Genomic DNA, 25129 nt, shown 5'->3' with positions numbered 1-25129 from the left:
ATGGCCAGCTCTGAAAAAGCTCACCCAATGTGTAGGTTAATTACAAATCCATAGTGAACTGATATTTCTTATACAGGGCTTGCCTTGATTAACTGACAGTCATGTTGTTACATAATCCAACTGCTGTACCACCATTTGAAATGGGCATAGGGATACTGATCCTTCCTTTTACTGTAACTAGTTCCATGCAGATACTTGCCTATGAAAAAGATACTAAAATTAGTCTTGCATAACTAATCTAAGGAAGAAGAAAAACATGAGGTAGGTCAGGAAGTCCTCAGTCAAATACTGCTTAGGGCCCATTCACTGACGCTTGGTGATTGTTTAGTGTTCTGATTGCAAAACACCAGTTGTTTCTACTGCAAATAATGTAGGGCTCATTGGGATCAGTTGCTTTGTGAGACTTGGCCCAAGAGAGAAACAAGAGCTTTCAGATCTCTCTGGTGTACAGGAAGTGTGCCCAGTTGCACCTTTCATTCTGATGGTGCAGTCCTCTTGTACTTTTTGCCTATCCACATCTGCTGACCAGTACAGCGTGAGAGAAATAGTTACTCTTGGTTTTGTACTGCTCTAGCTGAGAGACAAACCTGGTCTCGTATTTACAGTACCCATTATCATGATTGCTTCACCACCACATTTTCCAGCCTATATAAAGTACCTCACTGCTTCCTTGGAGCCGCTCAGATGATCACAAGAGATAAAAAATAATAATGAGTCATAAACCGAGGGAATATCAAATAAACCTGGTTTAACAGATTGTGAACTAAATTAGTTTTGGTCAGTTGAAATCTGAGCTGAATTTGAATCAGAAATAACCCAGTGTGGGAATCGTTGGTATCCATTCGTACTCACCTGTATCACATGACATGTCTTCCTAGATTTATGGGTGGTGGGGTCTTTAAAAAAGGAAGATAGTGCTATGGGTTAATACAATAAAAGCTTCTTTCCTCTAGTTTTGAGATTCCAATCCGTCTTGTGTCACAATCAACATGGGCTAAACCTTAAGGTCCCAATTCAAAGCCATCTGAACTATACTAATTTCTGGCTTTCAGCTTCTTACTCAGTCCATTCTGTACACTCCTTTGCTAATCTCTGTGGATGAATTTTGATCCACTCGAGATACAATGTCATCCATCCAGCTCTTCTTTTTTTGCCAACTTTCCCTTCCAGTGGCCATAAACATCTGAACCTCTTAAAATGTGCCCTGCAAATTGACTCTTTCTGTTCATAAAATCTGACTGATACGTTCATTACATATAGCACTACTTTCATTTCTCACTGAATGACAACACCAAGAATCCAACCTTTTGGAGTCAGAAAAGGTTAATTCAAACCACATCCAAGGAAAGTAAAGAACAAGATTGGCATTTGCACTCGTAGGAAGATGAGTCTCCTAGGGGAAACAGGAGATTTGACATGATATGTGCTTAAATCTTTATCTCTACCCTCTGCGCACACACTGCTAAGAGAGCAAGAATTGGAATTGGAATTGGAATTCTGAGGAATTAAAATATGTAGATCCAGCTTGGTCTAAGTTTTAACTAATTTAAGTTACACAACAACTATCCTTTTATGCTGACTTTGCTCATCTTTGTCCAGTTCATCCTCCACTGTCAACGTCTCTGTTCTCACTCCTAACAACAAAGCCTTTCATTTTAAAGGATCCCAAAACACTTTACAATCAATTCTCCACTACTAAAATGCAGCCACTTTTGCGGTGGACCTCAGCAGCTATTTTTGTTGGGAGGCAGGGTAGCTTCGTGGATAGGGAATGGCTTGGAGCCAGGAGATCAGGGCTCTATTTACAACACTGTCGATGAATTGATAGATGACTTCAGGCAAGTCACTTCATCTCTCTGCTCCTCGACTTCTTCATTTGTAAAATGGGGATAATGCTACTTAATTTCTGTACTTTTTGTGGCTTATAAATAAAATGTGATAGCCCTTTTAAGTGCCAAGATTCCAAAAGGCGGCCCAGCAGGAAAGTCGCCCACACTGAGGCAAGTATGCAGACCTGACTTTTAATGTCACCCAAGACTTACAGTTACTAAAGTCAACAACTTTAAGAGGAGACTAAACAATACAGGATAAAGGTAAATGTTCTGCACTTAAGAACGTTTCTCCTCCCTTCCCTCAGCTGTGTCACACTCTGTATTAGCACTGTCGTCAAAGGGGGTGTGTATAAGAACCTGAAAAACCAAACGAACCTGTCTGTGAGGAGTTCCATATATCACAGCACTGCAGGTGGCTTTATTTCCATAGTGCTGTGTGTTGCTGCAGGAAAGCCACCTCTTTCCCCTTGCTTCTGAGACCTCCTTTTGGACCTAAACATTGCGACGGGAATAAGCACCCATCTGCACGTAAGCTCAGTTTGTTTATTGATGTCAATATTTGTAAAACAGATTTCCAGCTGCCAAAGCAGCGTGTGTGCTGTGCTGATTTATCAGTCACCTCCCTGATGCCATTCGTGTTTGGGCTTCAAACCACTTGTTCTGACCAATCCATTTAATTTCAATTTAATAGATTATTGATTGAGACATGCTTGTCTCCTACCCAGCAATTGAACCTCAACAAATATGTTTTAACAACTGACTAATCCAGACCTGTCTGGAAATTAATTGCTTCTTGCAGCCCTGCATCAGCTGGAGCAAAACTAACATTGAAAAGATCTCCTGTTTAAACAAGTGACTGCCCCTTCCCTTTTTTCCTTAAGAGTACATGGAAGCAGATATAGCATGTGTTTATAAACAATACCAGGGATAATGCTGCAAAATTATTTGACATGACTTAAATCAATAATATTCTGTTTGCCTAGAATATTTGAAAATAAATTAATCCTCCTAGTGACTTTGAGAATTAATATATTTAGCTGTAAAATATATAGTTGTATATGGGACTGATGGTATAAAAATGTAGAGGTACCTCTCTAAAATGGGAATTTCTCATTTGTAAATTAGGTTTGTCATCTATTATGGTATATTGCTAAGCCCTTTTGTGGTAGCAACCTTGTCACTATAGCTGCAAGCCAAGTATCAAACTTCTAGAATTTTGCAGTTTGGAGAAATAAGATCTGTTCAAACCAAGCCTTACAGATCAGATGTATGTTCAGATCTGAACTTCTCCATAATCTGATGGGTTTGGTTCTGGATCAGGCCCATCTTCACTTCTAATGTGGTGGTGTTACCCTAAAATGTATCTTTTCAGCCTGGGAAAATCCTCATGAAAACTTCTTAGTCATGTCATGAAATCTATTCACCCACCAGAATGATAATGAGGCTGTAAAAACTATAAAAATATTTTACTTGCCTAGCAAAAACTTACTCCAGGTAAAGGGATGATTAGATCCCTTCAAGGCTAACACATTCCCTTATGTAAATAGTGACACATTTCCAAATGTTAGCACTAAACATATATAGTTTTTAAAAAATCAAACTGCAAAATTATGTGCACTACAAAGAGGATGTATTTCCTCTGCCCCCACTGATTATATCTATTTCTAGTAAAAAGTGCTTTTAGAAACAGCATTGAAACTTGCAAGTGGTTTTTGTTTGTTTTGTTTTTTGTTGTCCTGCCACCTCTTGGCTATTGACAGGGACAAAGGGTGTAATACTGTCTCTGTTGAAGTCAATGGAAAAATTCCTTTTGACTTCAATAGTGCCCAGATTTCACCCAAAACATTTTCCCGTGTGGGAAGCAATAATTCACTCTTGTACAGGAATCAGGCAGGAGGTGGTCCCAGACATCTGCATTTTCCAACAGCTTATACAGTATGTTGGATCGATATGCTTCCATTACCATAGGAGACATCAGACTTGCTTCTACCTGAAATGGGATACACTTATTAGTGTATTTTTTGCTTATTTTGCTCATGCCGGTGTATGTTTGCCAATGGCTGCTCCATTTAGAAGCTTAAGTATCACGATTATTGCTGTAATACACATGGTTAAACTGACTGCAAAATACAGTGCTAGGAAGGACTTGTGCATCGTAGCAGGGTCAGTCGGGGGGGAGGATTCCCCTTCTATGGGGCACTGAACAGGGATTATCTGTTAATGTGGGATATGCTTACATGGTCCTATCAGTGTTCTATGATGGAAGAAGAATTGGGGGCATTGGTGTCTTAGTTCTTCCTGTTTTCTTCTCCATTTCTCTATGAAGTCTCTATCTCAGTACTAAACTCTGTTTCTGTGTGGTTGGCACACTATGTCTAACCTGCCATAACCCCTGCAATATTAATCTTCCATGATCTGATGTAAATACAGTAGTTTAATTGCTTTGATTGCAGAAGAACTAGGGAAGGATTTTGTGTGATGTTAGATCCTGCATCATCCAGGAAGTAATAAACATGTCATTGCTCTGCCCTTCTAACCTGTGTCTGAACAAGTGTAGTATAGGGCACCTATTTCTGTGTATGGCAGCCTACTACTGGTGGAGAAAGAACTTAACTTACTCATAGTACAATCTAATCTTAAATACTATGGGTCTCCTTATTTTTATTTATTTATTATTGAGCCGTGGCATTACTAGCTCTGCTCCTATAAAATCCTGAAATGTCTGAATTGCATTAGTACTGTAGTACGATATTTTATTTTTAATTGTGGTGTTCATTAGCAAAATACATTTGTACGTGTAACAGCAGCATCACACTAGGTCCACTAGAAACAATGTGGCAATATAACAGCTCAAGTGATCCACAGTGTTCGAATGTTCATGTGTTCCATTCACATCAGAACAGTACATTGGGTCCGTGTTGTTTCTGGAATATGTCCCGATCTTCAGTATGAAAGAGAATATGAGGGGCATCCTAAATGTTCCCACTCTCTTGGTCTGCTCCCATTTCATCCAGGTCAAGATTATGGCTCTCCCTCAATTCCACTAGAGAAAGAAGGGAGAGTTTTCAGAGCATGCTAAGTAAACAAACCTCCTACCTTCCAGGCCAAGATGCTGATGAGATGCTAGAGCATTACAACCATCTAACCACAGTCATCAATGCCTTGACCCCCACCTCCATTCTGCACAAAGATTACAGTGGTTCACTAATGAACTATGTCAAATGGAGCAGATGGCCAATACTGCAATACAACTGTCACAGCGTGGATCTGGGTCCCTATGCCTATTTTTTATTTTTTGCATTATACTAAATGTTATCCTTTAAGACTATATATGATCATGTTAGCTTACTCAGATTTCTGTCTGCTAGGAATGACCAGATCTGGAGTTAGTTATGGAAGGCAGAAGAAACTAAAGTTTGAAGAGATAAGAGCCAAGAGACAATTGTGTCAAATCTGTGTCAATTTATTTTGCACTTGTATATTCACTGAAGCACATCCATGGAGCTATTACTAGACATTGGAACAGTGACAGTCTCATTCTCTTGCAAATGGAAAAGCAGAACTGAGCCACAATGATTTTCATTCCATTTCATTGCTTTTTTCCAGACCACTAAAACTGAATCAATAACAGTCAAAGTTCACACGGGAGCTCAAGGTTGGGGTCTCCCAAGCCTTACCTAAGGAAAACTGTGTGTGTGTGCATTTGCCCATCTGTCCTCTGGAATGGTCCTCCTGAATCCCTCTACTTCATGGACTATGTCTCATTTCAAATCTCATCTGAAAATGTAGCTTTTCTCCCTTGCCTTGATCTCTTAATTTCTCTCTCCATTTATTGTTTCACAATAGAATTGTATTATTTTCAATTATTCCGTAGACCAGTTTGAGATGAAAGTGTCACACAGTGAAGTTTTCTATTATTATTAAACAAGTTTCTGCTTGAATTCCAGCTGTGACTATGCTCGAGAAACAAACTGAACTCCAGTTTGTGATTGATTTTCAGATACTGCACATTGTCCATAAACCATGGACTGTCTGATGTCTGCACTTGTATCTGATTAACACTGTAAGTGCCTTAAGTCCAGGACTATGTTTTGACAATTTGTTTGTCAAGGGACTTGTTCGATAAATGAAAAAATGATCTCAATAACTAATGATACTAACCCTGACCATATGTCTGTGTATTGTACTATAGGTCTGTTCTTCCCTTGGCTTTTACACATTTGCCACCTGTATACACACAAGAATCTATGGGAAAACTTCATACCACCCGCATCCATGTTGAGTCGTAAATCTGCTTGCAGATCCTTTTAAACTGATAATGTTCTTGTTGAGCTCACTAACCCCTTCACTGCTGCTTTAAGTGGATGTAGCATAGATCCAAGGGTACTTTTCACAGGTACATGCCATTCCACATTAAAGCAGTTATGGATGTGCCCTTATGACTCAGGTCATTGACATTTTCTTGCCATGCTTTGACTATTATCTTAATATTTTAGGGGGATGTTGGACTCGGTCACTCACAGCACCTTTCTGCCAAACACAATGCTCTGCGAGCCCCTGATGTCTTGGACAGAATTGTTTGGGACAACTGAGGACTATTATCCCATCTTTGATCATCAGACAGGTGTGTACATAGGCTCAGTTTGAAAAGATGTGTTCAATTAATATGTGCCCGAAAGGGGACTGAATTTACCGGTATTCCAATCGGCTCTGATGGGAAATGGCCTGGGCATGTGTTGCTCACTGCTGAGCCTATTGCCACATTTATCTCTAATTCAAGCATTACTGCTCTGTTCAGGCACATAAGCTGATGGTGTGGAAGACAGGCATATGGATAGCAACAATAATAGTTTGCACTTCTATAGTACCTTTCAGCGAAGAATCATATATCTACAAGAGACTTGTGTTGCTTATGTCACTGTAGTGCATGGAGCCCTCATAAACATTTAATGGATTCCTCATCACAACATCCCTGTGGAATAGGGAAGCATTCTCCCTATTTTGTAGATGGAAAAGTGAGTCAGAGAAATCAAGTGATTTACTCAAGATCACTCAGCAAGTCTGTGGCAGACCCAGAAATTGAACCTAGATCTCTTGAATCTCACCCAGTGACCCCAAAAGAATTCCAGTGCTTTTCAGCTATTAATTAATTAAGTTTCTCAATTGAGCATTATCATCTTCATTTTGCAAGAAGGCAAACTGAGACCCACAACATTTCAGTGATAGTCCCCCTAGGTTACAGAGGGAATCAAAAGCAGAGTCAGGAATAGATCCCAGTATGCCTGGCTCCCAATCTTTTGCTCTGTCCACTTGAAACACAGCACTTGTTTTGAAGTCCCTTTGCCTAACAATGAATGTTATCCGTACTATGGAATAGTAATTTAGTTTGATGGAGTGACATCTCTTTGAATTTTCTGCAACTTTGTATACATTTATTATCCATAGTAGCAATGACCAGTTAAATACATAGTTAACATGTGAGGTTTGGGATTTTAAAAACCAACACACATCTGTGGATTGTAGTAATACATCAATATTAACTCAATAATGCCCCCATTGGATTAGTTGCTGATAACTCCTGAATGTTTAGTGTACAATTTCCCCCCAGTGTCCTTATGGAGATCCTACACTTCACCAGGCCACAAGACTCATCTGGGGAGTATAGTTAGTTTTAAGGAATTCACTCCAAATGGCATGCTTCCAGACCAGATCCCTGCTATAGAGGTTCAGTTAGCATTTCCCATTAGAAATTCTTTTCCTTCCATAAGAATTTGATTCAGTTCCTGAATGGCTGGAATTTTTTTTCCCCTCTCCTCCCTCAGGCTAAATCATTGAATATATTCAGGCTCTGAAAGAAAATAAAGCATAATCTCACTGATGTTACTGAGCCAGGCCTGTGGTGAAACTTGGATCTGACAGGTTTTCGTGCAATATTTTCCCCCCATAAATCTGTTTTTATGCCTTCAAATTACAAAGTTGGTGCTCTTACAGAACAGACCTTGTCCCCTCATGAGACAGTTTAAGTATTGGAGAACAGCACGTTTCAAAGAGTTTAAACCATGAAAGTTTATGATCATCATGGACTTCATGCTTGTTTCTGTGCTGCAAATCTTGGCCATTCAAAATTTTCCATGTGATTTGAAATAGAATCTGCTCCAAAGGGGCACAGGTCCCTAACGCTTCAGCTAAAGAAGAATCTCAAGTGCTGTGCAGGAACTAGAAGTTCTTGTTTGTGGGAAATTCTCTGATTTTGAAATTTGTTTTCATTTGGAATCAAAGCAAAAACAAAGAATTTCTTAGTTTCCTGTGAAACAAAATCTTGGGGGAAAGGGGGTGACTCATTTCAGGTAAATCAATGTTTTGTTTCAGCTTTGACTTTTTAAATTTTATCTTATCTTATAAATGTCAACCTTATCAAGATATCTTTCAGTTTTTTTCTAAACAAAATTTTGGAATGTGTCAATTTCAATGAATCTTTGTATTTCCCAATGGAAAATCATTCCATTGGAAAATTTTCTACCCATGTAGTTGTGCAGTTCAGACTCCATCTAGTTAAAGGTCAGTATTGCACATAGACACTGCAAGAACATTAGACTGTCTACTGTAAAGTAATTGAAATGTTTCATAAGCTTACATCAATTCCACTTTGTGCTGTGATTCTACCTGAGATTGCATACTAAAATGGGTTGGGCAGGGTATGTACTTGGCCTTCATTTGACCCTGTCTGCAGCTGCATCTCCCCTTCCACTTTTCTCCCTAGGATTGCTCAGTGTTGGATGCTTTGACACATTTCTAGCATCCTTTAGGGCTGCAATAACTTTTCCCGTGAGCTGATTTAAAACATTCTTATAGAACCAACTACATTGTTTTCACTTTTTTTCCCTTCCCCAGTAGCCCAGGAATAAATTTCACGCATATTTATATTATATCAGTGCTAGCAATGCTATACAAGTAGACTTAGGATCGAAAAGGAAGACAAATACTTCATTGATCTGAAGCATGAGAGGCATTTAGGCCAACACAGTAAGGTTTTCCCCAGACTGTAATCTGGCCAAGATAAGAGTCAAGATACTTATACTTCTTGGAAAAAAGTACCATAGGACTTCGAATACGCAAGTGTGAGCTGAGTTCCTCCTCACATAAAATAGTGGAGAAGACTTGACAAAACTGCAGGAGCCTGTAATGAGACAGGCAGAATTTCTGAGATGACTGAGTGCAAAGTGCAGCTCTGGTCTCATCACAGTTAGAACCATGCTAGGGATAAACCACCTGTATTTACACAGAATTATGTCTTGTAAGATTCTAGCTCACTTTCTCTTACAGCGTGGAACTGGTCTATGGAAAAGGGCTATAGAATTGATCTACTGTACGGACAAACATGTTATATGTAATCAGGCTCTGCTACATTCATCTGATGTCGATAAAGCAGCGTTTTTCCCTGCACTAACATGTATATCTTGTTGGTTTGTCAGTACAGCTGTGCCTGAACCAGTGCATTCTGGGAAAATCTGAACAGGTATCCCATACTGCCTTGAGTACAGAGCACGGTTATAGAAGTCAGTGGTAAAAATCCCTGTGCCTGCTTGAGTCCTATCTACACTAAGTCTTTGATCCTTGTTACCACAACTCCGGAAAGGTCCAAGTCATGGTTGGAACTCTGTGGCTCCCACTTATCTCTGCTTTCAACTTCCCCTCTCCCCTAGAGACCTGTAGTCATAGGTGCTGAAACTAGGGCTGCATCAGGGGGCTGCAGCACCCCCTGGCTTGAAGTGGTTTCCATTATATATGGGGTTTACTGTTTGGTTCAAAGGTTCTCAACACCTCTACTATAAAAATTGTTCCAGCCCCCCTCTAGTTCTAGGCACACTTCTAAAATGTTTCTGTGCTGGCTGCTGAGTGATTTATTTGCTCCCCCCACCTTATCTCACCTGGATACTTTTCACTTAGAATTTCACTACACAGCAAGGAAAACGTATCTGGTCCTTTCTCTCCCACTCAAAGGAAATGTGTACATCTCCTGTGGAGGCTCTGTCCTATTGCTGATCTTTCTTCCAGAAGAGTATTCCAAATTGCATAATCTTTTGTTACAATGCATACCCCAACAGAAGAGAATGCTACTCAGGAGCTAAACTTCAGTGTAAGGAGTAAAGGAAGAGCGCTTTTGAAAATGCCAGACCTTCATGTCAACACCTTCTGAGTGCCCGTGACATATGTCAGCACTTTTTGGGGCCTTAGAATATTTTCTGACTTCCAAAAAGAATCCTATCTTTTTAGAAGCCAATAGAGAAGCTAATCCTGACAAGAACTGTTCCATGAAAGGAACACGCTATGGCCTTTATATTGCCAGCAAAGCTGATATTTATCACGGTCAAGTCAAATCAAAATTTCAGAACCAGTTGCTTAAGTATTTCAAAGTTACTTACTGTATTTTTTAACTGGAACAGTTAAGAGGAACAGTTGCTTTTATTTCATGTTACCCTAAGGCAGGGATCGTCACACAGCCACCAGGGTAAGCCCCCTGGCGGGGCGGGCTGGTTTGTTTACCTGCCGTGTCCGCAGGTTTGGCCGACTGCAGCTCCCACTTGCCGCGGTTTGCCTCTCCAGGCCAATGGGGGCCGTGGGAAGCAGCGGCCAGCACATCCCTCGGCCCGCACTGCTTCCCGCAGCCCCCATTGGCCTGGAGCGGCGAACCGCGGCAAGTGGGAGCTGCGATCGGCCGACCTGCTGACACGGCAGGTAAACAAACCAGCCCGCCCCACCAGGGGGCTTATCCTGGCGAGCCGCGGGCCAAAGGTTGCTGATCCCTGCCCTAAGGGAATTAAAAATAGATATACCAAAGGAGCAAACTTCATTTAACTCTTCAACACATTGGAAGGAAGTTGTGGCCTTGACCCTCACCCCATCTCCTACATAAGCAGAAAAAAATCCAAACAGCTCAAGGATCCCAAAGGTTCAAACAAGACAACACCAAAAATATAGGGCTGGATTCATGCCTTGGTGCCTCCACCTGATTTGGGAATAAGGTAGGCTACCCTTTTCCCATTCTGCCAGGAGGCCTGGAGCCAGCCCTCACAGTCCCCAACACTGTTTCTATGCCTCTTCTGGCTAGCCTCCAGAGACAGGGTTCCGGTGAAGCACAGCTGACTTTCAAGCTGCCCTTCTCCAGCAAAGCTTCTGCCCTTCTTCAGCAAAGCTGCCCTTCTCCAGCAAAAGGCCTGAGGGGGGATGGTGGCTGTACAACTACTTCTCTCCCACCACGACTCAATCATCCTCTGGCACAGCTATACACACAGTTCCAGGGCCTATAGAATCTGATCCAGTGTCCACCTGTAGGCCACAGCTGACTTCTTTCTTTATAAAGGACCAAACAAAATCTCAGATTCAAATATCCTCAAAGGTTTGAGAGTCCAAAACTCAGATCCAAAGTTTGCGTCTTTTGCCCACATCTCCTCCTTTCTAGACTGCCTCCCTTGGATGGGATGATAGATCCTCATGGGGTCTATGACACTGAAGAATACGTTCAGCATTATTTTAATTCTATATGCACAAATAAATGGAGATATTTACAGTACATGAAAGAACACACTTGTCCTGTAAGTTTTAAAACTTAATGAAAAAGATCTTAGTTATATTATAGAAATCCATTTAGCATGCAAGATCCGTGTTTCAGACATTGTCACAATTTTGAACCATTCCATTAATTTCATTGGGGCAATTAAGTCTAAAACAACAGCAGCATTTACACCCTGAAGTAAACTGCCTGGCGAGGCTGATGACAAAAAAAATTACAGTTCATATTGTTTGCATGCACTGCCATCTGATTGTATATTGCATATATTTTTCATACAAACGGTGTCCCAAAACTAAATGTATGGGGTTAAAAATGTAATCTGAACATGAAATAATAAATCCTGGCTGATTGATTGGAAAGAAGAATTAGGAAATCTAAAATGAGACAAAAGATGCTTTCAGATGAGATGTGAACAGAAAGGAAACAGTATCAATCTAATCTAACTACTTTCCTAGATAAGTATAATATTTTCATCCCTATGGTAGTTACGTGCCTTTCCCTGGCTATTTACTGTCATGTGTTTGCTCAGTCATGATTAGTAGAGAGCCAGAGCCTCAGATGGTTTAAATTGGCATAGCTCTTTTAAAATGAATAGAGCAATAGTCTCAAAGGCTGATATTTCTGTCACTGGCCCAGAATCTCTCCTGAGGCAAATCATTACTTTTCCTCAAGGACTCCAGTATAACAAACAGAATCTGTCTGAGTATAACTAAAATAGTTTGTCCAGCGAGTTAATAGAAATAATGAGTCTAGGAGGCAGAATTTTGTTTCGATTTTTCACAGGCTTTAGTAAAATGCATCCAAAGCTAAAGGACATTCTAGCAGTTGCTCCATACAGGCTGCACCTGCACAGATATCCAGTGGGAGCTGCTTGCAAGATGAAGGCCTTTTCCATGTACGTTTCCCTCTAGTATCTGGTTTGCAGGTACAAAGCCTCCTATTACAGTTAGCTACAGATGTTCTCTGTTAGCTCAAGTGGTAGAGATCTGTGTTTACATCTAAAGATACAGTATTCAAATCCCAGCTCCCCTGTATATGTGATCTATATAGTAATAATGTCTGTTGACTACAGCGTGTGCCTTTGTTACACTGCTCCTACTTTCAGCATCAGAACTAGTTTTTAAAAAAAACTACTCTACAAACAAATCACAGAAAAAATAATGTTCAGGTTTTATGATAAAATAATAGCAACAAGATTTTCTCACTAACTCTTTTGCTGATTGAGAAACTTTTTCACATTTGTTGAAAAAATGTTGACACTTTTGACTGAAATATTTTAGACTAAAATTTGCCTACCCGTTCAACTAGCATGTGAGCTGTAGCTCACGAAAGCTCATGCTCAAATAAATTGGTTAGTCTCTAAGGTGCCACAAGTACTCCTTTTCTTTTTGCGAATACAGACTAACACGGCTGTTCCTCTGAAACCTCTCTTTCCTTTATCTGTCAGAGATGCTTCCCTAAAAAGAACTTTGCCGGGAACTACACATTGGACCATCTAGTGGCAGTCTCTAATATAACAAGTTAAAAAAAGGTTCACAAAACCCTAACACTTACTATGTACTTCAGGATGAATTGCGTGATGATAACTTGCTGGGTATAGCTGTGAAAACAAGCATTTCCCTTAGTAATAAACTTACAATATTTACCTACTTGCCAGGGGTATTGTTAGGTTTCTTTAAGGCTTGTAGCGTGCTTTGAGACATCTCTCAAGTGACTCAGCCTCTCATTATGAGAAACATTGCTCATTTTTATTGCAAAATGTACTATGCACCAGAGAAATTTGGTGTCCCTTCACTTTTTTTGTTGACAATTTATTTACATCAGAAGGAAATAACCATGAAATTTAGGCGAGAAAGAGAGTTATTCATGCTAAAGGATTTGATCCCACAGTATTTTAATTATCCTGCATTGATATTTTTTGTGCCTCTCACTTTGGGTCAGTGTTTCATCTTGTGTATCACACTTGGGGTGTGATAGATTGAGAGGAATGTGCTTTTGAGATCCTCCTATAATAATGTTCTACATAATAATTAATAATAATACCTTAGGTGCAAAAGGCTGTAATACTAGGCATCAAAACATAAGTAGACAATATTAAAAGGAATAATTGAGGAAGCTTGTGGTTTTACTAGAATAAGGTACAGGAACGACTCTTGTTTGGAACATGCTTTTTGGAAAGAATTTCAGAATGTAAGTATTTCAGCTTCATTTCTCTCTCCTGCTGAATCTCTTGCAGTCGGCGATTCTTGCTGGACATCTATTCACCCGGAATACTGGAGTAAACACAATGTCTGTGAGTGGCTGCAGTTTTGCTGTGACCAATACAAGTTAGACGCCAACTGCATCTCCTTTTCTCACTTTAATATTAATGGCTTACAGCTGTGTAACATGACCCAGGAGGAGTTCACAGATGCTGCCGGCGTTTGTGGCGAATACCTTTATTTCATCTTACAGAACATCAGGATACATGGTTAGTGTTTCAGAGATTGAATGCAAAACAAAAAATGCTTCAAATTTTGTGTGAACTTTATGCTAGTGGAAGGTGCTTGCCTGACAGCCCTGGGACTAAAGTCCCTTATTTATTCACAGAAGAGGCAAAGCACATCTGGTGTCTAGATACTACAATGATCAGCAGATTAGAAATGCAACAGATAGAAGATAGCATAGGCAACAAGGTTACTGGCTTCCCAACTGTGCCCCCTCAATGTCACTCAAGCCTGACTTGACAGGTTCAGCTGTAGGAGTAAGACCATAGTTCATACTCCATGGCCCCTTCAGTTCTTGGCTTCTCCACTGAGACTGTCCTGGATGCAAAATGTGGTGTTTTAGCTCAGGTAGAACTGGACTGAGCCCACCAAACTGGACTAAGGCCATTTAACATAGACCAACACAATATACTGCTACTGTGTTCCTCTCAAAACATCAGAGGTTGCACTGTTTATCTGATGGTGGGCATGATGTTTTGTTTGGCACATGCTATCAGTATAATGTATAATACAAATATGAGACCCTCATTAATATACTTGCCATTATTCTCAAATATAATCAGTTTTCTTTACTGATTTTCCACCTCATTTTTTGCTTCCTAAAAGATTAAAAGATTTATTGCTGCTTAAGTGAATTTAGGCTCATAAACTTCTAAACTATTGCCTGCCTGGCATAATTGAAGGAAAGTGAAATTTCTTCTACAGCTAGCCTTTATTTTAGATTCCAGGAGATTAATAGGATGGTTCTGTAGGGTTCAGTTCTGATGATAATTTAGACGACTGACTTTTCGTTGACCAGGACAGGGAGACTTAGCAAGTCTACTCCAGTGCCACACTATTTTTCCCATCTCCAGATGGATTATACATTGTTGGGTAATTATTTATAGAGCTAGACCCAATCCTGCAATGCATTCCAGCTGCTTTGTGCCTCTCAGTGATTCAAGGCTTTCCTAAAGCTGGCTTACCTGGCTACTTCGGGATTCTCCTGGTCTAGGAGAATTGTTGAGTGGTGTCGAGTTGTCATAGGGCTGCTGGCAACTGATGTAGTAGGTATGTCCATGGCAAAAAGGGGCATGGCCTAAGCATCCCTCCACTCTAGCAATACCTGGCTGCTAGAACAGCCCCTGGAGGGCCATGAGTGACTGACAGTGCAGGCCTTTCCTTGCACTTGCTCCTTACTGTTGGGAGCCACTGTGGCTCCAGGCCCAGGAACTGAGAGCAGGTAGTGCGTGCCATGTTCCCCACATTCACATCCCAGAGGAGAAGGGAAAACAGCTTGACTCCAATGCAGATAGGTGGTGAGCAGACGGAGGACAGGGCGCACAAGGAATGGGCTAGGAGCAGAGGACAGGGACAGGTTGGGGGCAATACACATGAGGGGGACACGGACAGGCTGAGGGGGAGAAGAAGAATTGGGGATGAGTTGGTGAAGGGACATGCTAGGAGTTGATGCTCTGAGGATGAATCAGGGTTGTGCAGTAAATGAGGCTGCTGTCCACAGGAACCCTGTCATACTGGTTGCAGAAGTTAGAATGTGGGTGGTGAATGAGACGGGACTGCAGGAGAAAAAATGGTCTTGTGTTTTTAGGCAGTCGACTGCTGCTCTGGAATATTGGCTTTTATCCCTGCCTCTGCCATAGAATTCCTATGTGCTGCTGGGCAAGTCACTTGAGAGGAGACTTTCAAAAGCACCTAAAGGATTTAGGAATACACATCCCATTGAGCACCACAGGAAAACCCATGATGAAATTAACAGTTCTGTACAAAGTGCAGGTGTTGAACTAAGTTCCCTCTAAACTGTGCGGCTGCACAGCAACCTATTAAGCGCCACAAGAGGCGCTCAGGGCTGCAGCAGGGAGAGATTCCTCTCCCACAGAACCAGACCAGCCATGGGCCTGCCGTGGCCAGGGGAGAGGCATCTCTCCCACAGCCCCAACCCAGCCCGGGCCGGACTTGCTGCGCAGGGCCTCGTTCAGCCGAAACGCACGCTTCCAAGCCCCGCTCTTGCCGAGGCTCTGACACAGTGGCAGCAGTGCGACTCAAACGCACCGTGCATGAAACAGGAGGCGCGGCGCTTTGCCATTATGCCCTGCGCAGCAGCTAAGCATGCTCCCCCGGCTCACCCAGACAACAGCCAGGGAGTCTCCTAATGCGGAGCGAGCGCTGGGCGCACTCTGGGCCGCAGCGCGTTGGGGCCGGGGGAAGGGTGCCTCTCCCACAGCCGGTCTGGCCCAGGCTGGGTTGGGGCCATGGGAGAGGCACCCCTCCCACCTAGCCCAGGTACTGCTGCAGGGAGAGAGAGTTGGGGGGAGTCCTCTCTTCCCATCGCAGCCGAGGCAGCCTGCACACCAAACCCCTCATCCCCGGCCCCACCCCAGAGCCCGCACCCCCAGCCGGAGCCCTCACCCCCTCCCTCCACACCCCAACCCTCTGCCCCAGCCCTGAGCCCCCTCATCCCCAGCAGCACCCCAGAACCCTTACCCCGAGCCGGAGCCCTTACCCCCCACCCCAACCCTCTGCCCCAGCCCTGAGCCCCCTCCCACACTCTGAACCCCTCAGCCCCAACCCCACCACATGAATTTTGTTATGTGCACCTATATGGAGGCATGTGTCACCCATCACCTCCATATTGGTGCACATAACAAAATTCATTCCACACATGGGTGGGAAAAATTAGAGGGAACACTGGTGTTGAATGGTGTGCAGTAAATAAGGCCTGTGATGAAAAATGATGAGAAATACCTAAATAGCTGCTTATTCAGTGTGCATCATCCATCCTGTGCACTGAATTAGGTTGGGGTCCTATAGAAAAAAACCCATATGTGATTATGCAATTAAAGGCCTTATCATAATGCATATGCACAAAGAGGGCAAATTATGGTTATACAGGCAACCTTAACTTTGGCATTGCCTAAACTGAGTGCCGGATTTTGCAACCTGAATTTTCTTTCACTGAAGGGGTCTTTGGTATGTAATATGTTTATTTAATAGTCTGAGCACTCTTGCTGCTGTATAGAGATGCTGCTGCGCTATGGAGTTTGCTACAATAGAGGATCTCTGCTTGAAGTAGTGGAGGGAGAAGTGAAGAAATGGGCTTTTAAGGAGAGATCTGATGAAGGAAGAGGGACTAATCAAAGTGTACAGGACAATAAGGAAAATGGCAAAAGTGAGAGCTGGAGAAAGATACAAAAGGATCAGGTAGACAGGAAGCATGGCACAAGCCAAAAAGAGCACATCAGGGCCATTAAGAGGTAATGAGAGCAGAGAAGCATGCTGAAGTAGGTGATACCTTGTCTTCGCCTTGAAGACAAGGATGAGGAGGTTGACCTTGATATGGGAAGTAAGAGGAAGCCAGTGAAGGGATCTGAAGATAGTTGTGACAAGGTCAGAGAAGTGGGCTGGAAAGCTGATCTTTAGCAGCAGGCTTTGCATAGACAGGAGACTAATCTTCCTTGTTGCAATTTATATGTTTCTATATTCTCTATTGTGAGTTTATATCCAGACATTCTAATATAGTGGGGAAAGGGCTCTAGCTGTGCCTTAAGGTTCAACGTAAAGTCGTTCTGCACAGTGTGTGACGAGAGAATTGAACACTGGATTACATGTTTTCCTCCCCACAGGCATTTCCTTTTTTAATGACATTGAAGAAACCAAGCCACCTATCAAAGATTGTAAGTAACCTTGTTTTGTACATGCAAAGCTCTATTCACTAGGAAAGATGCGGTGTGTTCTATGATTAGCAATACTTCCAGAGGCAGCAGTTCAAGGGATTTTTACAAGTGAGAAAATACTCCAAAAATTGTCTCCACTTGAATGCTTTAAATGAAAGACTCTTGTGGTGGGTAGGGAAAGACTGATGAGGTTCCCAACATTGGCTCCTTTTTCCCCTTTCCACTAAGGACCTAGCGCTATCACTGAGGCAGAGTCCCTGGGTATGCCTGGGCTTACTCGTGTTCTGCCTGGCTATAGGCAGTGTGGAAAACCCTCTGACACAGGATCACATGTTTCAAGGCAGTACAGAGTGCACTGAACAAATGACCAGAGGTGCCAAAATGTCACTCCAGGAAGTGGGTAGGGAAGCACACTGGTGCATTGTCCTGCCATCACGTGGTGATGGTGATGTGGCATTGTCTCGTATGTAATTCTAGTTAATGCCATTTGGGCTGGCAGGAGGATCTCAATTCCAGAATTTCAGCACGAAAAGAATGAGTCTCTTTTTCAACTCAAGACTAAGAACTCTCACAAGAGGCTGCAGCAAACTCAGAAACCCCGGGGGATCAGCCCTTCAAAAGGAACATCTAACACACACACACACACACACACACTGAAGAGTGGGTTGCACAATAATGCAAAGTTCTGACCCCAGGCATCATAAAATGTTTCCCACCTTGATTATTTTGTAGCTCTCTGCTACTCCATTCAGGGAAGTGGCTTTCCAGGTTTTCTTTGTTTTAGTACCACTGCTACAGAGAGAGAGCCCCAATACTCATCTTGAAGAACTTGTTATCCGTGTGCAAGGCAGGACAGATCTGCTGATTTGTAGAAGTTGCAGAACTAGTAGTGTTAATCAGCCTTTGAGATTCCTCCTTCAGTCCCCTCTTCTGACCAGCTCTGCTTATGTCACAGCAATATCATGACAGGCCCCCTTTCTCTAATTGGGTGATATGGCTTGCATCCCTGCAGTGTTGTTGCCAAATCTCACATTCCTCTATTGCTGTAGCACTTTGGCCATATGAACCCTCAACCACAGTGTAGGCTGAGTGCTAAGCCAGGAGAGTCCCAGGTTTCACATCACAGATGTATATGCAGTTGTTGAAGACAGTCCTAAATTCCCTAAAACCAAATTATCCAGACATACTTTAGATGATATGTAAAATGGTTTCATTCTTTTTTTTTTCTTTGTGGTGCTTGTCTCTGTCAAATTGTTCCACTGCAAGTTAATTATTCATTTTGGTTTATCTTTATGATAAAGCTGTTTATTTTTTATTAAAAGATAACTTTAACAACAGATCACATCCCCAGTTTGACTCAATGTTGCATGACATTTGAGTAGGTGAACACATTGCCCTTTTGACCACATTATCACCAGATTCTAATTCCTCCTCCTTCACGTGTCATGTTATTTTGTAATTCTGTTCCAGACAATGATAAGGCATGCCTGAGAACAGGGGGCACGAAGAGTCAAGAATGTCACAGCCGTGGTAGAACAAGTAGGTATATATTTGCAATGCAGAACTTGTGCTTGAAAGATTACGAGATGTATAAAGCCCTGGTTTTAAATGCTTGTCACAGAGGGGTGAATCACTTAGCGATACCCCAGATAAGCAAAACATAAAGTGGTGGTTGGTACAGTGTTGCCATCTCTCACAATTGTAGCATGAGTCTCGTTACATGGGTGCTTGCCTGGAATCAAAAGAATCTCAGCTTTCATTTTATTAAAAAAGTGAGCTTCTAGCCTTCAGAGTTGTGGAGAGAAGCTGGAAAACGAAAACTGAGTGTAACCTAAAGGCTCAAAATCCAGGAGGCAAATAAACAAACCCAAATGAATTTATTTAAAAAAAAAAAACCTCAGGATTTTTTTGAAGCCACTCATGATTTTGGAAGGCCTGGCTGAAGACTTCTGAATGCTTGAGGTTGGTAATATTGGGTTTGCAGCTTCACCATTTGCCTGGTTCCTGAAACATTACTTACTCAGAATCTCCTTAAGCGTGACACATTCATGCGCACACGGTAACCAGGTGTGGCCACTTTCTTAGGAGATTCTTGTCCCTTCCAGAACATTTGGAACTCAGGCAAGCCTCAGGCTTAAATTGTAGCACCCCAGAGAAATCGACCTGTGAGGGGAAGTTTGCTCACCTGCTGCCAGTGCTGTAAATGTTCATGGATAAAGGGGAATTTGATCACAGCTGTTAATCCACAACCTTTTACCAGCACTAAATTCACGTCAAACCTTTTGAAATTAATCTAAAGATGGGCTTTAAAAACAATCCCCAAATCCAGCTGTCCTTTATTAGGGAGTTCCATTACTATTCTGTGGAAATCCATACTGATTCCTGGAGGCTAAACCTGTCAAGGATGCAACTTCATCCCAACTTTTTAAAGGACAAAAATTCAAAATTTTACTGGGGTAAAAGACAGATTCTAGAATTAGTTCCTTTTCAAGGTCAGTCTGCAGCAGATAATTTGATTCTGCTTACAGATAAGCAATGCACTTGATTTTGTAAGCAAAATGGATTCCAGATATAAGTGGTTAAAGATCTTGAGCACAGTCTGACAAACCTGCTGTACTGATTATTTCTATGGTTATAGTACTGCATCTCTGAAAGTCTGTTAATCTTCTGTCCTTTTCCTGCTGAAGGCCTGCAGAGTTCTCACTTGTGGGAATTTGTAAGAGACCTTCTCCTGTCTCCAGAAGAAAATTGTGGCATTCTCGATTGGGAGGACAGAGAACAAGGCATCTTTCGAGTTGTTAAGTCAGAAGCCCTGGCAAAGATGTGGGGACAAAGAAAGCGAAACGACAGAATGACATATGAAAAACTGAGCAGAGCTCTCCGGTGCGTTAATAGGTGAAAATGCCACCACATTACTCATAGTGTGTTATATGAGTCCATTTCACACAATTATATTGATTGCATAGCTTTTTAGTGTATTATCCAAACGTCAAGAGACAGAATCATGGCTCTTTTGGTTACAGATAAGATTACAGGGCCAGATTGTCGCCTGGTATAAATCAGCATAACTCCATGGAAGGCAATGGAGCTATTCTGACTTACACGGGCTGAGAATTTGGCCCATGGCTTGTAATGTGACACTATCTACCTTTCCTTTGCTTTGGCAATAATTCTATTGCTTTGGCAATAATCCTAGCAGTTCATTCTGAACTGTGGTCATCTTAGAAGCAAAAACACACATGCAATGTTTGTTTTAAAAGGAGCAAATTTCACCCTTCATGAAGTCTGGGAAAGCTTTAAACTCTATAATGCAAGCTGATCTGGGGGTGTGAAAATATCCATTTAACAGAAAGAAAGGATTGCTGTTTGATGGAAAACATCAGATTGACTGCTCTGTTATGTTTCTATCGTGTATTACTTGGGAACGATTCCTTTAAAGTAAATACCACTTATGTTTTGTTACTGCAGGTATTATTATAAAACTGGAATTTTGGAACGCATAGACAGAAGGCTAGTGTACAAGTTTGGAAAGAACGCCCATGGGTGGCAGGAGAACAAGCTCTGAACTAACTGTCCCATTCATCAGACTGATTATGCAATCTGCAACATAGTGTCTGACTGCAGTAGACATTTGAGAGAAGGAATTTTTCTCCTGCATCTCTCCTCTACTCCAGTCTGGAGCTGACAACTGTTTCTGAGAGACTGGCCAGAGCAACACATGACAGCACATGAATGGGGTGGCTCTTCCCCACTGTATACTTTGTGACCAGCATTAGCTCATGCATAGCTCTTATGAAAATAACACTTGTGATGCAGCTCAAGGTTTTCTTGAGAGGAATTGTTTTTATCTGTGGCACCTCTTCCTATGCCAACAAGGGCTATCTTTTGTTGTTGCCTATCAGCTCTCAGTATGAAATTCTTGCTTCCTGCTGACATTTAAAAGAAGTTGGTGAGGATTTTGTGTGTGTGCGCGCGTGCATGAGCAAAAAGGTTGTTAAATATTTTACAGAACATACGGTCTTTTTTTCCTTCCCTTGGTTAGAAAGTCAGTATTTTGGTTCATTTAGAGACAATACCATTGTGGTCAGCCTGTGTTCCAAGGGTCCGATTCTTAGGTCTGCTACACTCCTTGGTGGTGGAAGATCTGGCCAGATGAGAGTCCCCCCCATATATCCACAGAATTAATCTGTCCAATCAAGCCAGTCATCCATAAGAAAAACAGGGTTTTAAGCACTAATCTGATTTCCTCACTTAGCTACTAATTTGACTTCTGCAAATGTATTTTGCAGATTTTACTGTACATACTATGAATGGTTCATTGCAAGTTTTGTTAATTAGTTGTGATTGATCACATGGTATTAATTCTGTTCCTTGATTGGGTTGGCATAACTCTTACTGCAAGTACTTTTGGTGCAACTATTTATCTATGAACTAAAAATTGACTTTCCACAAACACTTACATGGGAATTTGAACTTTTCTTTCTATGAACCTCCATGAAAGTGAAACTTCAGTGCTTGGGGAAAGTAAGCCTGAAAGGGAGCAAGCATCGTTAGAACAGTTGCAAATGAATATTTGTTGAAAACTGTATAAAAAATTCACCCAAATCTCTACAGAGAATGGCTGAGAACTTCAAAGCAGTCTACAGCATAGAGCCACACATCTTTTATTAAAGTTAATGTGTAGCTAAATGCCCTTGACTGCTCAGATTTCAACCAATGGGTACATTTGTTAGAGTAGAAGGTAGTATCTGAACAATTCAATGATATTTTTGAAAGCTTCATAGATGTACTATAGTTTAACAAAAATATTGCCCTTTCCACCTCAAGGGCTCAGGAATCCCCTTTTAGTACTACCTCAGGTGGCATTTTGAGAGTATAAATGAGGTTCTGGTCTTGTTTTCAAATGAGTCGCTCTTCTGCGTGTTTCTCTGTGGAACCTGAATGTAGTGCTGTGTGTTATCATTACTTTCCCTTTCACACATGAGTCTGTTTCTTTTTTACTGGTAACAATTTTTCCTTTTGTTCATAAAGACTTGGGTGGTGGTCCCATTAGTCAGGATTAGCCAACTAAGTAAGCACCAAGCTAAATGCTGCAATGCTGTTTAGGTTGGTGCTGTGCTCAGGATCCTGGGAAGTCAATGTGGAGCAGTATGGATTCAGTTGACTGTAGTAGCCATTGGAGATGCGCTTCTTGGGCTTGACCCCTGCTACAGGATGCAAGATCAAGCCCTAAGGGTCACAAGAGAAATTCCTCTCACTTTGTTTCCCAGCTTCCTTCAGAAATTGTGTATCTTTGTGAATGGATTCCTGTTGTTGCAGTTATTCAAAGTAGCGTTTGTTTTTATTTTGGTTAATTGCTATGTACGTTTTGAATAGGCGGGATAAGCCCTTCAGAGAGACAGATAGGGTATGTATCAAAGTGGTATCAGAAAGTTTGAGTGCTGCCAGTTACTGCTGCTGCCCATCACTTAGCAAGTGAGAGCACTTTGCAGAAATAGAATATCATCATGGTGTATTCATGGCCATGACAAGGGCATTAAACCTAGATTCTAAAAAACCCTCATTTTAGGACCAAAAAAACAATATGCAGCTGAAGGTTGAACATTTTTAAATGCAATCTAAATTTTACAAGTATTTCACACAATGAAAATATTATGATCAGGCTTCCTGGCCAATGCTAATACAAGCAGAGTTTTCTACATCTTCACAAGTGGCAGAAACAGCTCAGGCATTTTCTAGTCGGGCACCGTTAAGTCATCCCTGGCAGAATCTATTCAGAAGTACTGTATAATCCTCATTTCCATTAGACTAGCACCAGCGAAGAAAAATCAGTGAGATCAGAAGCACTGAAGTGCAGTATGGAGTAAGAAGCACAGATGTGAAATTTTACTGTAAATGTGTTTTTAAAATGTGAATTACTGTAAAATATCTATTTTTGGACGGTGTATCTTTTCCAACTCTTGTAGTTTGTAAACAATGAATGAAATATTTAATATGTAAGATATGTGGCTTTGTTAGTTTTTTGGTTGGGGGTTGGGTTTTTTTGGTAACTCATGTCAATGACGCACAGCATGCCCATAAACCTCTATTAGCTGAAACAAATGTTTAACAAACCGAGGCAAGCCATGCCAGAGATACCGCTGTAGACCAAGGTGCCCTTCAGTTGCTTTTGCAATTCAATTTATGATTTGAAGACTATGGCTGAACTACAACCCTAGATTACGCTTACAAGCACATGTAGCAAGAGCCTGAGACAGACATTTGAAATAGTCCATTATGGTGCCCATTAGGGCATTACGCTTTGCCGTTCAACTATAGCACATACATGTTAGTAAAAGACCGACAAATGTTCTAAGACAGAGGTAGTCTATTATTTCTTTTGTCAAGGTCCAAATTTTCTTGGTCAAGGTTCAGACTCCAGAGAAAATAATTTAAAAAATAACAATAATGATAAGTAAATAAAAAGATTTCAGGGTCCATTCAAAAGCGTCTGATGGACAAGATTTGGCCCGCAGTCCACCTATTGACTACCCCTGTTCTAAGTTTTACCTTAATAATGTTTACTCAAGCTCCATATTCACTGGGGTTGGCTCTCATGCACCCCATAGGCATATACAGTGGGCAGGGCTGTTGCCCCATCGAGGGTGGTAAGTCTATGTTTACGTTCGATAGCAGTACCACAGTACAGCTACTGTACAGGAGTGCTGCTTCATGAAATTACCTCACTTGCTGAACAAACATCTGGGCGAGTAAAACACTCTAAAGCTTGTCTACCCTCAAACAGTTTCTAAAATTTCAGGTGAATTAGACTTTTTTTTAATCATACAGAATTGATTCATCAGAGAGTCAGGTACGTACTGCCATTTGAGATGCACGTTAAGGTTGTATCGTTAACTGGTATGCTGAACACACATTGTAAAGCATTTTATAAGGGGAGTGGCTGTTTGGACAGAGGAGAAACTGCCTGCTAGAAATTTGAAGAGAGAGAGTCTTAAAGAGCCTCAGCAGGTATAAATTGTGATATCTCCACTGGCATCAATGGGACTATAAAAATTTACACCTGCAGAGGTTCTGCCACTTAGAGAGCTGCAAGTTAACATTGCAGGTAGTGCTCTCACCTCAGATGTGTCTGACAGAGCTACAGCTCTTCAAACAACTCATAACTGATACATTCTTTATTATGCACAGTTTTCGGACACACCCAAGACAACTTTGAACGACAGAGGTATATTAGAAATAACTCCATTGAATCAAGTGGCATTATACCAGTGTGACCAGAATCAGGCCCACAGACTACACAACTGAAAATGCAAGTAATTTTGTACTAACATACATACATTGTACATTCATTTCCAGAGGAATCAATTTTAATTACTTTCAAATACATTACTCTGTGGAAACTAATGTGAAGCCATAAAGTTTTAAGCAGCAGGGTATTGCCTTCCTTTATACCTCACAGTTTACTTCTGTTTTAAAACTGCACACCCTGGCTAATATTTATTTTTGACAATACTGATTGATATTTAATTATATTGAGAATTATAATAATGCACAAGATCCTTTTAGTAA

The 25129-nt window shown here is 41.4% G+C and overlaps 1 protein-coding gene across 3 annotated transcripts; it reads left to right on the top strand.

Annotated features, from left to right (window-relative positions):
* The first annotated feature begins 1688 nt into the window (after positions 1 to 1688).
* Positions 1689 to 23562, top strand: ELF5 (E74 like ETS transcription factor 5). 3 transcript variants are annotated; one of them, XM_075129504.1, is made up of 7 exons: positions 1689 to 2360; positions 6329 to 6456; positions 13640 to 13873; positions 17510 to 17560; positions 19031 to 19099; positions 20248 to 20455; positions 21029 to 23562. In XM_075129504.1, exons 2-7 carry the CDS (start codon positions 6333 to 6335, stop codon positions 21123 to 21125), a joined length of 783 nt encoding a protein of 260 aa, XP_074985605.1. In that variant the 5' UTR covers positions 1689 to 2360; positions 6329 to 6332; the 3' UTR covers positions 21126 to 23562. The 3 variants fall into 3 exon arrangements, with proteins under 3 accessions (XP_074985605.1, XP_048710635.2, XP_074985606.1); XM_048854678.2 differs by having other exon boundaries at positions 1690 to 2360; positions 20248 to 20443; XM_075129505.1 differs by lacking the exon at positions 1689 to 2360 and adding an exon at positions 5832 to 5895.
* The last annotated feature ends 1567 nt before the right edge of the window (positions 23563 to 25129 follow it).

This window comes from Caretta caretta, chromosome 6, assembly GCF_965140235.1.
Source record: "Caretta caretta isolate rCarCar2 chromosome 6, rCarCar1.hap1, whole genome shotgun sequence".
NCBI classification, from domain to species: domain Eukaryota; kingdom Metazoa; phylum Chordata; order Testudines; family Cheloniidae; genus Caretta; species Caretta caretta.
The sequence above is the reverse complement of the archived record's forward strand: the minus strand, read 5'-3'. Positions and strand labels throughout refer to the sequence as shown.

Excerpts from the sequence above, each read along its gene's own strand:
- ELF5 (XM_075129504.1), top strand. The coding sequence starts at position 6,333 with ATGTTGGACTCGGTCACTCACAGCACCTTTCTGCCAAACACAATGCTC. Across the intron at positions 6,457-13,639 it reads CATCTTTGATCATCAGACAG|TCGGCGATTCTTGCTGGACA; the intron begins GTGTGTACATAG and ends AATCTCTTGCAG. Across the intron at positions 17,561-19,030 it reads CAAGCCACCTATCAAAGATT|ACAATGATAAGGCATGCCTG; the intron begins GTAAGTAACCTT and ends ATTCTGTTCCAG.